Raw genomic sequence first — 17,031 nt, 5'->3', positions numbered from 1 at the left:
CTGAAGTTATTCCAATATCATCTCATGGTTTTCTTTCCCTGCGCCTACCTTCCTCAAACACTTTTTATATACAGCTAAAATGATCATTTAAAAGCATAAATGAAATTGTGTCAGTCCCTTCAATAGTTTCTCATGACTCTTTGATTAGATACAGAGAATCTTACCATGGCCAGTGAGTTCCTATGTGATTTGGCCTCCTCTTCCCTCTTCAGCCTCTCCTCAGAACAATCATGCTTTTGAGTTGTCACATACTTTGGAAGGTTTCATAATTCATCCCCCTGAGGCTTCCACACATACCACTTTCTGCTGGGATTATTATTTCCATTGTTATCAGTTAAGTTATACTCCTTCTTCAGATCTCAACTTAAAGGACCTCAGGGAACCTTTCCCATATCTCAAGCCAGAAAGTGGTGTCTTCTTTCTGTTTTATCACTAATTCAAGAAATATTTTAAATTTGGACTTATTTCAATATTTGACTACAGAACAGACGGAAAACTCTAATAGGGAAAGATTACAGTCCATCTTCTTGCGTTAAGATCACTGTTGTTTAGCTTATTGCCTGTACCGTATTGCCCTAAAAAAAGGGTATTGATCTGGTATTGGTCATTTTGAATCAAGCGAACATATGGTCTACCACACTGGGAATGACAACTTGAAGAGGAATGCTGTTGCATTCATTCTCAAAAAGAACATTTCAAGATCTATCCTGAAGTTCAATGCCGTCAGTGATAGGATAATATCCATACGCCCACAAGGAAGACCAGTTAATACGACTATTATTCAAATTTATGCACCAACCACAAAGGCCAAAGATGAAGAAATTGAAGATTTTTACCAAATTCTGCAGGCTGAAATTGCTCGAACACGTGATCAGAATGCACTGATAATTACTGGTCATTGGAAAGCAAAAGTTGGGAACAAAGAAGAAATGCTGGTTGAAAAATATGACCTTGGTGATAGAAATGACGCCGGAGATCACATGTTTGAATTTTGCAAGACCAACGACTTCATTGCAAATGGCTTTCTCACCAATATAAATGGTGACTGTACACATGGACCTCACCAGATGGAACTCACAGGAATCAAATCGACTACATCTGTAGAAACAAATGATAGAAAAGCTCAAAATCATCAGTTAGAACAAGGCCAGCAGCTGACTACAGATCAAACTCATATGCAAGTTCAAGTTAAACTGAAGAAAATTAGAACAAGTCCATGAGAATCAAAGTACAGCCTTGAGTATATCCTACCTGAATTTAGAGATGATCTCAAGAAGTAAATTTAACTTGTTGAACACTAATGACTGAAGACCAGATGAGTTGTAAAATGACATCAAGGACATCATACATGAAAAAAGCAAGAAGTCTTTGAAAACACAGGAGAAAAAAAAAAAGATCTAAATGGATGTAAGAAGGTACTCTGAAACTTGCTCTTGGACATCGAGTAGCTTAAGCAAAAGTAAAAAATAGTAAAGTAAAAGAGCTGAACAGATTTCAAAGGGCTGCTCAAGAAGACAAAGTGTTATGATGATATGTGCAAAGACCTGGAGATAGAAAACCAAAAGGGAAGAACACACTCAGCATTTCTAAAGCTGAAAGACCTGAAGAAAAAATTCAAGCCTTGAGTTTCAATACTGAAGGATTCTACAGGGAAAATACTAAGCGACACAGGAAGCATCAAAAGAAGATGGAAGAATACACAGAGCTACTATATCAAAAAGAATTGGCCCACACTCAACCACATCAGGAGGTAACATATAATCAGGAACCAATGGTACTGAAGGAAGAAGTCCAAGCTGTACTGAAGGCATTGGCAAAAAAAAGCTGCGGGAATTGATGGAATAACAACTGAGATATTTTAACAAATGGATGCAGCGCCATAAGTGCTTGCTCATCTATGCCAAGAAATATGGAAGACAGCTATCTTGTCAGCCAACATGAAGGGATTCTTATTTATACCTATTCCCAAGAAAAGTGATCCAACCAAATGCAGAAATTATTGAACAATATCTTTAACATCCACATGCAAGCAAAATTTTGCTGAAGATCATTCAAAAGCAGCTGCAGCAGTATATCAACAGGGAACTGCCAGAAATTAAGCAAGATTTAGAAGAGGTTGTGGAACCAAGGATATCATTTCTGATGTCAGATGGATCCTGGCTGAAAGCAGAGGATACCAGAAGGATGTTTACCTGTGTTATATTGATTATGCTAAGGCATTCGATTGGTGGATCAGAACAAATTATGGATAACAACATTCAGAATGGGAATTCCAGAACACTTAATTGTGCTCATGAGCATGGATCAAGAGACAGTCATTCAAACAAACCAAGGGGATACTGCATGGTTTAAAGTCAGGAAAGGTGTTTGTCAGGATTGTGCCCTTTCACCATACCTATTCAATCTGTATGCTGAACAAAAAGCCTGAGAAGCTGCATTATATGAAGAAGAACGGGGCATCAGGATTGAAGGAAGACTCATTAACAACCTGTGTCATGCAGATGACACAACCTTGATTGCCGAAAGTGAAGAGGACTTAAAGCACTTACTGGCGAAGATCAGAGACCATAGCCATCAGTATGGATTGCACCTCAACTTAAAGAATAAAAATCCTCACAACTGAACCAATAAGCAACATCAAGACAAACAGAGAAAAGATTGAAGTTGCCAAGGATTTCATTTTACTTGGATCCACAATCAACAGCCACAAAAGCAGCAGTCAAGAAATCAAAAAATGCATTGCATTGGGTAAATCTGCTACAAAGGACCTCTTTAAAGTGTTGAAAACCAAAGACGTCACCTCGAAGACTAAGGTCCGCCTGACCCAACCCATGGTGTTTTCAATCGCATCATATGCATGTGAAAGCTGAATAATGAACAAGGAAGACCAAAGAAGAGCTGACACCTTTGAATTGTGGTGTTGGTGAAGAATATTGAACGTACCCTGGACTGCCAAAAGAACAAACAGTTATGTTTTGGAAGAAGTGCAGCCAAAATGCTCCTTGGAAGTAAGGATGATGAGACTGGGTCTTACACACATTGGACATGACATCAGGAGGGATCAATCCCTGGAGAAGGACTTTATGCTTGGCAAAGTACAGAGTCAGCGGAAAAGAGGAAGACCCTCAACAAGGTGTGTTGTGGCGGTGGCTGCAACAATGGACTAAAGAATTGCAACGATTGTGGGGATGGTGCAGGACCAGGCAGTGTTTCATTCTGTTGTGCATGGGGTCGATATGAGAACCAACTTGATGGCACCTAAGAACAACAACGCCCATGGCATCCTGTCATAATTTAAGTATTATCACATATGTGGAACTATTTTCATTAGTCTACTGATATGGAGCTGGTTCATTTTTTTTTTTTTTTTCTTGAACTCCCTCCAATAGTAATCACCCAAGAGAAATCCTGATGTATCCTGTTTTCTTCATGGATAGGAACCCAAAGGTCTATGTGGTCTATGAACTTCCCTTGGTATCGGCATCTTGTTTTTATTGTCCTGCACCCTGAAACTCTCAGCATATACTCACACACACTTTGCTTTGCTATGATTTTTTTATTTTTGTAAATATTAAGATAATGCAACACTTGCTGTGATTCTTAATGATCAGAAAAAATGAAACAAGTATTTAATAAATATACTAATATTCTGCTTAAAAAAGTACTCCTACAGCTTAGAATATTTCATTTGCCCACTTTATTATATCATAACCTTGTCATTTGGATTTATTCTCAAACTTCTAAATTTGAAAAGAAAATTACAGCTATTCCTCTGATTGATAGATTTAATGCATGATCAAGTCTTGGACTTCCTTTGGTCCTGCACCCACCCAACCCATTGCCATGGAGTTGATCAACTCATAGAGACCGTTTAGCACAGAGTAGAATTTCTCCATAGAGTTTCCAAGATTGTAAATCTTTATGGAATCAGACTGCCACATCTTTCTTCTGTGGAGCGACCGGTGGGTTGGAGCTGCTGACCTTTCAGTTAGCAGCTGGGCACTTAACCTCTGTGCCACTAGGGCTCCTCTCACTGGTACTGCCATACTTCAAATACTATAAGCTAGAAATTTAGGATTGTCTTTGCTCCTTCTCAAATTTTTATTCCATATAATTTTTTAAACAACCAAAAATCTTATGATTTTTAGACCCTAAACGTGTCTCATGGCTCTCTATTACTTTCTATCTTCATTTTCCCACATTAATTTATGATTGTCTCTTTCTGAAACAACTTCCATATCCTCTCACGATTTTCTTGCCCTTCTCCTACCTTTCTCAAATACATTTTATATACAGTTAAAATACTCATTTAAAAGCATTAATGAAATTGTATTAGTCCATTCAATAAACTTTTTATGATACTTTGAGTAGATACAGAGAATCTTGTCATGGTCAACAGGATCCTATGTGATTTAGCGTCTTCTCTCTTCAGACTCTCCTCAGAGCAATCATTCCCTAACTTTGAAGGTTCTATAATCCATTCCATCCAAGTGTTCCACATATACCACTTTCTGCTAAGATTGTTATTTACATTTTGGTTAGTTAAATTATACTCCCTTTTCAGACCTCAGTGTAAAGGACCTCAGGGCACCTTTCCCAAATCTCAAGCCAGAGGGTGGTACATTTTGAGACCCACAGTCTGAAAGCAGCTTTTTCTTTCTGTTTTATTACTAATTCATGATATATTTAAAATTTGTATTTATTTGAATAGTTGACTGCAGAACAGATGGATAGTTCCAAAAAGGGAAGATTTCAGTCCATTTTCTGGCAGTAAGATCACTTTTGTTTAGCATATTGTCTGTCCCAGAGAAGTGCCTTAAACAGTGTCCAACTTAATAACTGAGTATTATTGCTACTATCAGGAAAAGGAAGACAATGAGGACTGATGTAACATCCTTATTCTCTCCTAGTATGACACAGGATATGTAAACTATACCAGAATTGTAGGATAGATAGAGTAAAAAATTTTTAAAGCTCTATATATATACCTTAAAATAATATATATAAAAACACAAAACTGGGAAAACATTTGTGATATAAATAACTAGGGTTAATATATGATGAGCTTCTACAAATCAGTTAGAAAAGGATAAAACTAGGCAAAATATGATCAGATAAGTCAAAGTGAAATATAAAATGACTAAAACAAACTGAAAATTGTGCTTTATAACAATAAGAATAAATTGAATAACAAAACCTACAATATTGGACTACATTTATCTCCCAGACATTCAAAGGTGTTTATCTCCTCATCACCATTCAGAGAGAACACAGGATGAAGAGAAACAAAATTATAACTGAACTAATGGCAAATCAATGAATTTATGGAGACTTTATTAAATAAAAGAAAAAAAAAATTTTATTATTAAATAAAGAAGCCCCAATGGCACAATGGTTAAGCACTTGGCTGCTAACCAAATGGAAGGATGTGGCTTCATAAATATCATTGCAAGATTTGGAAGATCAAATCCCGCTTTCACATGAAGAGGATTTCAGATATAGTGGAAATCCATGGCCTTTGATTCATAATCTCTATTTCACCTTTCTATGACTAAAAAATGAGGCCTAAATTGCTCATGTTTACATAGGCTGCACTGACCGAGGACGGCTACTTAACTTGGCCTCTTCTAAAACGTCCTGGTACATCTTAGCAAACAGGATCTGAATGATCCTATTTTCCCTGCAAACATTCTAGGGTTTTTATTCCTATCCTTTTCTCCAAAGATAAATGGTATATGTATAGGGTCACTATGAGTCGAAATCAACTCGATGGCACTGGGGTTGGGTTATATATATATAAATATACATACATATACATATACCTATACCTAGACCTATACACATACATATATACATACCAGTTATACCATACATATATATATCTTTTTTCAATGATAAATAAAATATGTATGTATTAATTACACTAGTTCTCAATTCAGCTTATAGTTTTATGTAAAAATTGAAGCCTTATCTAACTCTGAAAAAATAGATTAGGTATACATCCAAGACAAGGAAAGGCCCAGTTGTCCTGAAGATCTCAAGATTCCAAAATAAAGACTCAGGCTCTATTGTGCACAGAGAATAACCCAACGATGCTTCTCTGAATCTGTTTGGTCTTGATGCTGTATATAATGGGGTTCATGAATGGAGGAAAGAGAAAGTAGAAATAGCTCATGGTAATGTGTACCACATGTGGTACATGTTTTCCAAACCGGTGGATGAAGGTCAAGCCAATCGCAGAGATATAAAAGACTAGGACACAGCTTATATGGGAGACACAGGTATTGAGGGCCTTAGCTAGCTCCTCTCCAGAGGCAATGCCCATAACTGTCTTAAGAATTAGGACATAAGAAAAGACAATGATCAGAGCATCTAGGAAGAAAGTCAAAGCAACCAGAACTACTGGGTACACACGATTAAATGTAATATCAGCACAGGCGAGTTTCATGACATCTTGGTGGAGGCAAAAAGCATGAGAAAGAATGTGGGATCGGCAATATGGGAAAAAATAGAGTGGCATAATTGGGGGCACAAGGGATAAAAAGCCCCTTGTCAGTATCCCCAGGCCTACCTTCATTACCCGGGAATTAGTAAGGATAGATTTGTATCTCAAAGGGGTGCAGATGGCAATAAAACGGTCATAGGCCATGGCAAGCAAGACACCTGATTCTATACTGGAAAGAGAGTGGATGAAGTAGGCCTGCAAGAAGCAGATCCCCTGATTGATCTCTCTGTGATTTAACCATAAAACGCCCATGACGGTTGGCATTGTGGTCAATGTCACCATGAGGTCTGTGCCTGCCAGCATGGCCAGGAAATAGTACATGGGTTCATGCAGACTGTGGTCATCTTTAATGAGGTGGAGGAGGGTGCCATTGCCAAGAAGCACAGAGAAGTAGACTGCAAAGAAGGGGATGGAGATCCAGTAATGAGCCTTCTCCAGACCTGGGAATCCAGTTAGCACAAAGGGGGCAGCACTAATATTATACCACATAGCGTGTGTAAATATGAAGAGTAGCTTTCTGGAAACTATGAATTCAGTAGACCAGCTTTTTCAGTTTTCACTATCTTGTCGTGGGAAGCCTCAACCACAATCTTCATGATTAGGGATAATTAACTCATAGGATAGCAATGGTTCGGCAACTATTTTCCTGCAGAAAAAGAGTAGAGATTTACAGGCTGTACTTGCAATGAGACATAATGGTCTTCTCCTAAGAATAATATATGGCTAATGGTTAAAATGGTGGCATAGTGGTTAAGTGCTGCAGCTGTTAACCAAGAGGTTGGCAGTTCAAATACGCCAAGCGCTTCTTGGAAACTCTATGGGGCAGTTCTACTCTGTCCTATAGGGTCGCTATGAGTCAGAATCGACTCGATGGCAGTGGGTTATGGTTAAAATGTTCCCAAATTTTTAAAAATTTCTCAAAGTTTCTTGTAACATCAGGCCCCCCAGTGTATGTATGCTAGAAAAACTCTTGCATCCATAATGATGATTTTAAAAAGATAAATATATACAAATGAATAATAATCTTGCATAGCCAGAGTGTTTTTTTGTTGCTCATTTTTGACATATTTAAACTTTAATTTTATATGTTACATTTATTAAATAAAATTTTCACTTCAAACATAGTTTTGAGTGAGTAAAACCTAGTTTCCTTTGACCCTGAACGTCAGTGTTTTAGAGCTATCTAAGAAAATTGCATCCTCTACTGTGATAAATGAACAAGGACATTTTCTATTTAGCCTCAAAGCACTCACAATTTTACTGAAGCACATCTATGTGTCCTATTAAAAACCCAAACCTTCCATGATCACATTTGCTGAAAATACAGAGACTGTTCTGTAGGTATTGCAATCTCACTTGGGATCTCTCCCTCTATACAGTTCTCTCGAAAATCTTTCTAACCTTTTCTTTTGTCTGCACCTAAAATCAGAAGAGAGAGGAATCGTCCCATACTTCTGTTCCTGGAACTCACTCAATCCACAGTCTCAGTGCTGTAATGGGGACCTGTTCCTGTCTTATTTGAGGAGTCAGTCCAGATGCTTCCTTCTGAAAACCTGTTTAAGAGGCCCATTAGAGAGCTTATATATATTGAAATCACCTCCCCAGAGATTCAGCTTTGCAGCCACCTGGAGATTCCTTGATCTCCCCTCTCTCTCTCTTTTCTTTCAGGCAGCATCTGGGTCACTAGTTAAAGGTCCTCAGGCCTTTCAAGTGTTTCCCCAAGGATGGGACAGGAAAACAAAATTCAACTGCCAGAAGGAATAGGATACCAGAGCTTGGTTATGTGATCCTCAAAACCCTTAGCATCAAGATTTAGGAAATTTGTGCTAGTCCTTCCCATTGTCTACCTCAAAAGCAAAGGATTTACCACTTGTTCTCAGGGATCATATGTGTTGTCGGTGGGCACCAAAACCAATCCCGTTGTCGTTGAGTTGATTCTGACTCATAGCAAACCTACAGGACAGAGTAGAAGTGCCCCATAGGGTTTCCAAGGAGCACCTGGTGGATTCAAACTGCCCAGCTTTTTGTTAGCAGCCATAGCTCTTAACCACTATTCCACCAGGGTTTCCATTGGTGAATATAGAGCTTATGAATTCCAATATAATTTTTGCCTTTTTTTTTTTTAGGGGGAAATTATTTCTGATCCAGAGGAACCTCCAGGTATCTGTTAACAGCCATGTGAATATCTTACAGTTTGCCTTAAAATTACTTTGTTTATAGTCAGTTCATTGCCTATTTTGTGTAAGTTTCAAGGTGAGCGACATGTTTTATTCATTTGCAAAACTTAGAAATCTAATTTGGATTAGAAATAAAATATTTTCCATAAACTTCCACAGTACTATCATTACCACATAAAGGGTACTGTGCTAGGGGGAACACATGGAAGGTATCTCTGCGATCACAGATGAAGTGGTATTTAACCTGGAAGTTGAACAATGAGAAAGATAATTAATATATTGTTATAAGTATGGTATGATACTTGCTCCATCCAGAGGTAAAACATGGTGTGCTGGGGCTGAAGAAAAAATGGTCAATGCAAGAAAAAAATAATTTTTATGTTAAAATTATACTTAAGAGTTTTAGTGTTACATGTGGAATGCAAAATGATACAGCCATTTTGGAAAACAATATCACGCTTCCTTAGAAATTTAGAAATAGAAATACCATACGATCCATCAATCACATTCCTATGCTCCTAGAAATACATCCTAGAGAAATGAGTTGTCACACAAATAGACATATGCACACCTATCCATGTTCATTGCAGTATTGTTCACAATAGCAAAAAGGTGGGAAAAAACTAGATGCCCATCAGCAGATGAATGGATAAACAAACTATAGTACATACACAGAATGGAATACTACTCAATGATAAAGAACAATGATGAATCTGTGGAGCATCTCCCAATAAGGATGAACCTGGAAGGCATTATGCTGAGTGAATAATAAGTTAATCACAAAAGGACAAATACTGTATGAGACCACTACTATAAAAATTCAGGGAAAGGTTTACAGATAAAAAGAAACAATCTTTGATGGTTATGAGGGAGGGGAGGGGTGGGAATGGAAAAACACTAAATAGACAATAGATAAGTGGTAACTTTGGTGAAGGGGAAGACAGTACACAATACAGGGGAAGCCAGCACAACTTGTACCAGGCAAGGTCATGGTAGTGCCATAGACACAACCAAACTCCCTGAGGGACTGAATTGTTGGACTGAGGGCTGTGGGGACCATGGTCTCAGGGGACATCTAGCTCAACTGGCATATCATAGTACATAAAGAAAATGTTCTGCATTCTACTTTGGTGAGTAGCATCTGGGGTTTTAAAAGCCATCTAAGATACTCCACTGATCTCACCCCTTCAGGAGCAAGGAAGAATAAAGAAAACCAAAGATACAAGGGAAAGATTAGTCCAAAGGACTAATGGACCACAACTACCACAGCCTCCACCAGACTAAGTCCAGTATATCCAGATGGTGCCTGGCTACCACCAATGTGCTCTGACAGAGATCACAATAGAGGGTCCTAGACAGACATGGAAAAAAATGTAGAACAAAATTCTAACTCACAAGAAAAGACCAGACTCTCTGGCCTGACAGAGACTGGAGAAGCACCAAGAGTATGCCCCCCAGACACCCTTTAGCTCAGTAATGAAGTCACTCCTGAGGTTCACCCTTCAACCAAAGATTAGGCAGGTCCATAAAACGAAGTGAGAAGAAAGGAGTATACCAACTCAGGGCAAGGACTAGAAGGCAGGAGGGGACAGGAAAGCTGGTAGTAGGGAGCCCAAGGTTGAGAAGGGAGAGTGTTGACAGGTTGTGGGGTTGTTACCCAATGTCATAAAACAATATGTGTACTAACTGTTTAATGAGAAACTAGTTTGTTCTTTAAACCTTGACTAAAATAGATTAAAAAAAAAATAGCTTGGGAAAATGAAGAATTTTAGCGAGTCAGAATCTACTCGATGGCAATGGATTTCTTTTTCTTTGCTTTTCTTTTCCTAAGGTTTAGAATGACAACATGAGGGAAAGCTTGACATAAAATGTGTTTGTGGTAGCAAGTTCAAATCACATAGAGTTTTACAAATCATGTAAGGAGTTTTGACTTCATATTAAGACTATGAATTAAGGGGAGACTGTGTTAAGATAATCATTGTTTAACGGTCACTTTGGCTACAATATGAAGAGCACATTGGAAACAGGAAGAGTGAGTAAAAGTAACAGGATACAGAAATCCAGGTAAGAAATAGTATTGGTTTGTATGCAACTACGGTAGTCAATACAATTGGGTGGAAGTGAATGGATAAGAGATTCTATTTTTCTGTCTTCCCAACAGACAACTTTGTACAGATAATATCAGAGCACATATTTGGTGCACTGAAACCTGAGTTCTAAAACTTCTGCCTGGAGATGTACCTACAAAATGTGGATATCATATATTTTTGTTCTGTAATAATTATATTTTCTTTTCTCTATATAGCACTGACACCTTAGCCCCATATTCAGATCAAGTGAAAAGTTTATTTAAATCACCTAAACAACCACCTTCCTCCAGGAAGCATGTCCATTTTTCTCCTTCAAGGGTCAGATTGAACAACAGAACATCCATAGAGAGGGGCAAGTGGGAAGAGATTTTTAGGTAGGATCTGGATATTGAAGTGAAATCACTGAAAATGTATAAAAGCTGTCTTTGAAACTCTCTGTTTAAGTGTCTTATGCCTTAGGAAAAATATTAAATAAAAATCAGGGGCCTAGAGTGAACCCTAACTCAGGCTACAAGGTATTTAAAAAAAGAATATCTAACCCATTGCCAACAAGTCGATTCTGACTCATAGCGACCCTATAGGACACAGTAGAACTGCCCCAAAGGTTTTCCAAGGAGCACCTGGTAGATTTGAATGGCCGACCTTTTGGTTAGCAGCTGAGCTCTTAACCACTGGGTAACCAGGGCTATAAAGAATATTTAGACATCATAAAATTAAAAGAAAATTCAGAATACTGATTTCATTATCTTTTTTTGTGAGGATAACGAAAGAAATGTTTTCAGATCATAAATTGTTTATAGAGAATAAGAAATATGTATTCTTATTTATTATACCTATGTGTATTAGCACATGCACACACCAATGCAAAGACTGTTCTTTCCTAGAGATGGTTTATTGCATTTGCTTATAAAATTTGACAGTGGTGGATAATTTCCCAGGTATACTTGAAGCAAGAAATTAAGTATAAACTTTTTCAATTCCATGTGGTCCTCCTCAGAGATCTGTGACTAGGCATGTATAAGTTAGCATCTAACTCTATGCTAACTTGCTTAATTCCTTTGGGGGTGCTTCATTTTCCAGTGTATCATTGCTATTTGCTCAGAAAGAACCCAAGCTTTAGTTCTTCATCCTGCCTTTATCTTAGTGTCTAAGCCCGATTCTCTATTCCTTACTCACTGTCTCATATCATACTTTGTGGATTATTTTATTTTGAATATTTTTTTCTTTTAACACTGACATATATTGGGGGAAAACTAAGTTTCTTTTTGTGTCAACACCTTCTGTTTGTTTCTGTTGTTCTGCACATCCCAATATTTCAGCACTTATTAACACTTGCCTGGCTTTTACTGTGATTCTTAATAATCAGGCAAAAAGGAACACATACTAAAGATGATTTCAATGGATTACTATTTAATAAATATATTAATGTCTTCTCTTAAAGGCTCAATCCTACAGAATAGAGCATTTCCTTTAGTGATTTTAATAAGCCACAATTTCCATTAATTAAATTTAACTCATCCTCAAAATTTCAGAATTTTTTAATTAAAATTTTTTATTAAGAGATTTAATACCTTGATGACACTGATGTTTCTAAAGTACCATAATTCAGAAATTTAAGATTATCTTTGCTTCCTTCCCAAATTTCCTTTCACATACTTTTCTAAACTATCTGCAAATACTATTAATTACAGATTCTAAATATTTCCCTTTCTTTTTAACTGTATTCATATTCACTTTCCTAATTTTATCTATGAGGATGTCTTCCTAGAACTACTAAAATATCCTCTTAGCAGTTTTCTTATTTCTCTCTTGCCTCACACAAATCCATAGCCACTGAAATTATAACCTATAAACATCAATGAAATTAGTCACTCTCCGGCTTAAAACTCTTCAATAGGTTCCTACGATTCTTAAGGGATACACAAACTCTTACTACAAACAAAAGATGTTACATGATTTGGCCTCCTGTCTTCAGTCTTTCCTCAGGCCAATCTCCCTCTTTGCGTTACCACAGTCTCTGGAAGATTCCATGATTCGTTCTTCACAAGGCTTCTGCACATACTCTTTTCTACTTAGAATACTCTGATTTCTATTTTCACCTGTTAATTTCTAATCCATCCTCAGACCCAAAGTGTAGAATACTTCTTTAGGGAACCTTTGCCTTATCTCAGTCTGGATATGGTCCTTTTTGAGACCCACTGCCTCAAAGCAGTATGTTCTTTCTGTTTGATTATTAATCATAAGAGTTATTTCAAATTTGGGTTTATTTGATTTTTGGTTCCCCAGTAAATTCCACTGTATATGAGGGAATAGGTTATGCTATTTCTTTCCAGTTATGTAAATTTTGTTTAGCATCATGCCTATCTTTTGCCCTAAAACACTGACCGAATGAATGAGTGAACATTAGTGGTACTACCACAAAAATGGAGCCCTGGCGGCACAGTGGTTAAGAGCTTGGCTCCTAACCAAAAGGTCAGCAGTTTAAATCCACCAGCCACTCCTTGGAATCCTTATTGGGCAGCTCTACTCTGTCCTATAGGGTCACTATGAGTCGGAATCAACTCGATGGCAACACATTTAGTTTGGTACCACCAATGTAGGCACAATGGGGAATGATTTCAATTCCTTATATTCCACCAAATGCTAACCTATCATAACATGTTATTGTTAGGTGCCATCTAGTCACTTCTGACTCATAGCGACCTTATGTACAACAGATGAAACACTGCCTGGTCTGTGCCATCTTCATGATCGTTGTTATACTTGAGCTGATTGTTGCATCCACCATGTCAATACATTTCCTTGAAGGTCTTCCTCTTTTTTGCTGACCCCCTACTTTACCAAGCATGATGTCCTTTGATAGGGACCAATCCCTCCTGATAACACGTCCAAAGTATGTGAAATGAAGTCTAACCATCCTAGGTTCTCAGGAACGTTCTGGCTGTACTTCTTCCAAGACAGATTTGTATAGGATATGTATAAATAAATTAAGCAAGAAAAATAAGAAAATATATAAATAAACCTGCAGTTGGGGGGGGGGCTTTATCATATGGCCCCAGTCCTAATGTTGTTAGATGCCACTGAGCCGGTTCTGACTCAAAGTGACCCTAAGTAAAACAAAATGAAACACTAGCTGGTCATGCACCATCCTCACAATAGTTGTTATGCTTGAGCCCATTGTTGCAGCCACCATGTCAATCCATCTCCCTGATGGTCTTCCTCTTTTTCACCAATCCTCTACATTATCGAGGATGATGTCCTTCTCCAGGGACTGATTTCTCCTGATAACATGTCCAAAGTATGTGAGACGTAGTCTCACCATCTCTGCTTCTAAGAAGCATTCTGGTTGTACTTCTTCCAAAACAGGTTTGTTCATTCTTTTGGCAGTCCATGGTATATTCAATATTCTTCCCCAACACCACAAATCAAAGGCATCAATTCTTCTTCAGTCTTCCTTATTCATTGTCCAGCTTTCACATGCATATGAGGTGATTGAAAACACTATGGCTTGGGTCAGGCACATCTTAGACCTCAAAGTGACATCTTTGCCTTTGAATAATTTAGAGGTTTTTTTTTTTGGCAGCAGATTTGCCCAATGCAATGTGTCTTCCAATTTCTTGACTGCTGCTTCCATGGGTGTTGATTGTGGATCCAAATAGAATGAAATCTTTGACAACTTCAATCTTTTCTCCATTTATCATGATGTTGCTTATTAGTACAGTTGAGAAGGTTTTTGTTTTCTTTATGTTGAGGTGTAATCCATACTGAAGGCTGTGGTCTTTGAACTTCATCAGTAAGTGCTTCAAGTCCTCTTCACTTTTAGCAAGCAAGGATGTGTCATCTGCATAACACAGGTTGTTAATGACTCTTCCTCCAATTCTGATGCTTGTTCTTCATATAATCCAGCTTCTCTTATTATTTGCTTAGCATACAGATTGAATACTTGCGGTGAAAGGATACAACCCTCCCACACATCTTTCTGACTTTAAACCATGCAGTATCCCCTTGTTCTGTTCAAATGACTGCTTCTTAATCTATGTACAAGTTCCTCATGAGGAAAATGAAGTGTTTTGGAATTCCCACTCTATGCAGTGTTACCGATAATTTTTTATGATCCACACGGTTGAATGTCTTTGCATAGTCAATAATGATATTTTTTATTTACTATTGAGAATCCTGATAGGTAAAATAAATATAAGTGGAGTTATTTATATATAAATTTTAAATTCTGTGTATAAAAAGACAAATTTTTAAAAATCTTTGAAATTATTTGTAATATAAGTGACACATAAGTGTTCATATTTAATGACCTCCTACAAATAGAATAGTATGAACACTATTATAGAAAAATGAATAATAAATAAAAAAAGTTCAAAGTAAAAAGTTTTTTTTTTTTGTATTTTTTAATAATAAAAATATATATACAAAAAATAAAATATCAGACTGCACTTATCTTTCAGACATGTTGGAAATGTTTCTGTCTAACATTTGGAGAGAAAAACACAGAATTAAGAGAATTAAGTCAACCCATAAACTGAGCTAATGGCAAATCTTGGAATTCAAGGATACTCTTCTAAAAGCTTTATAAATGACATTGTCTCATTTAGAGATGTGGAAGCTGCCATAGCAGGGGTTTTGAGACACAGTGAAATTTTTTGGCCCTTTATTCAGAGAAATCTCATATACCTACCATTTTCATGGATGATTTTATCCACATTGAAGTTTAATTTTCAAACCGGTGTTTAAACAAAAGATGTAGAATGCCATGTTGAATTTGCTTTGTCTTGATGCTATAGATAAGAGGATTCATTAAGGGAGGGGAGAGAAAGTAGACATAGCTCATGATAATGTGGGCCATGTGGCACATTCTTCCCAAACCGGTGAATGAAGGACAGGCCAATCACAGTAACAAAGAAGATGAGAACACAACCAATGTGAGAGATACAGGTATTGATGGCCTTGGCTCTCTCTTCACCAGAGGCAATGCCCATGACAATCTTAAGAATTAGGATATAAGAAAAGACAATGATAATCAGAGAGTCTAGGAGGACCGTTAAAGAGACCAGAATTACAGGGTAAAGTCTATTGAAGGTTATATCAGCACAAGCCAGTATCATGATTTCTTGGTGAAGACAGAAAGCAAGGAAGAGAATATGAGAGTGGCAGTATGGAAATGAAAAGAGACGTATGATTACAGGCATAATGGATACCCCCATCCCTAATTTTACCAGGTGAGTATTGATGGGAATGGAAGTGTATCTCCAGGGATTATGGATAGCAATAAAATGGTCATAGGCCATGGCAAGCAGGATACCAGATTCTACAAAGGAAAGGGAGTGAATAAAATAGGCCTGCAGAAAGCATGCCCCATAATTGATCTCCCTGGGATTCAACCATAAAACGCCCATGGCTATAGGCATTGTGGTCAGTGATACCATAAGGTCTGTGCCTGCCAACATGGCCAGAAAATAGTACATGGGTTCATGGAGACTGTAGTCATCCTTAATGAGGTAAAGGAAGGTGCCGTTGCCAAGAAGCACAGAGAAGTAGACTGCAAAGAAATGGGTGTAGATCCAGTGATGAGGTGCCTCCAGGCCTGGGAAGCCAGCCAGCAAAAAGGGGGCAGCACTAATATTGGGCCACATAGTGTGGGCCCACAGGTGGAGAATAGCTTTCTGGAAACAATGGACCCAGGAGCCCAATTTTTTCAGTGCGAAGACATCATGGCTGCCTCAATCATGTTCTTCATAAAAAAAAAAAAAAAAAAAAGAGATAATTCATATGATAAGTGTGATTCTGCAACTATTCACCTGCAGAAAAAGAGTAGAGATTTGTAGGCTGTGTTAGAGATTAGAAATAGCAGGTTGTTTCTCTTGGTTTCTTTTTCTTAATTAGAGGAGAATATTAGGTTAGTAGTTAAAATATTCTCAAATTAAAACAAACAAATAAAAATAGTCCTAATTAGTTTTGCTTAAAATATCAGTCCTCACTATTGTGTACATGCTAAAAAAAAATTCTGCAGCACAGTGATAACAACAAAGATAAATAAATAGAAAGACTTCTTTAGCTGCTTTCTTGTGATCTTTGATTTTTTTTGACATATTTAATTTTCATTTTATATTTCACAATCACTATAAAGACATTATTTTCAGTTTTCTTTGTTCCTTTTTGAAATTGAACGCCAGCCTTTTATGAAATTTAACAACTATCGTCATCACTTCCAATTTTTCTTCCCCTTGAACTCTTACCACTTTTCTAG

The 17,031-nt window shown here is 37.4% G+C and overlaps 1 protein-coding gene and 1 pseudogene across 1 annotated transcript; both read right to left on the bottom strand.

Annotated features, from left to right (window-relative positions):
• Positions 1–6,058: 6,058 nt before the first annotated feature.
• On the bottom strand, positions 6,059–7,095 carry LOC100654932 (olfactory receptor 51B2-like). The gene has a single exon (XM_003421559.3). The coding sequence runs from the start codon at positions 6,992–6,994 to the stop codon at positions 6,059–6,061; it is 936 nt and encodes a 311-aa protein (XP_003421607.1). The 5' UTR covers positions 6,995–7,095.
• Positions 7,096–15,456: 8,361 nt separating this feature from the next.
• Positions 15,457–16,417, bottom strand: LOC100655874 (olfactory receptor 51B2-like; annotated as a pseudogene).
• Positions 16,418–17,031: the final 614 nt, after the last annotated feature.

The sequence above is a fragment of the Loxodonta africana genome, chromosome 7 (assembly GCF_030014295.1).
Source record: "Loxodonta africana isolate mLoxAfr1 chromosome 7, mLoxAfr1.hap2, whole genome shotgun sequence".
Classification (NCBI taxonomy): Eukaryota; Metazoa; Chordata; class Mammalia; order Proboscidea; family Elephantidae; genus Loxodonta; species Loxodonta africana.
The sequence above is the reverse complement of the archived record's forward strand: the minus strand, read 5'-3'. Positions and strand labels throughout refer to the sequence as shown.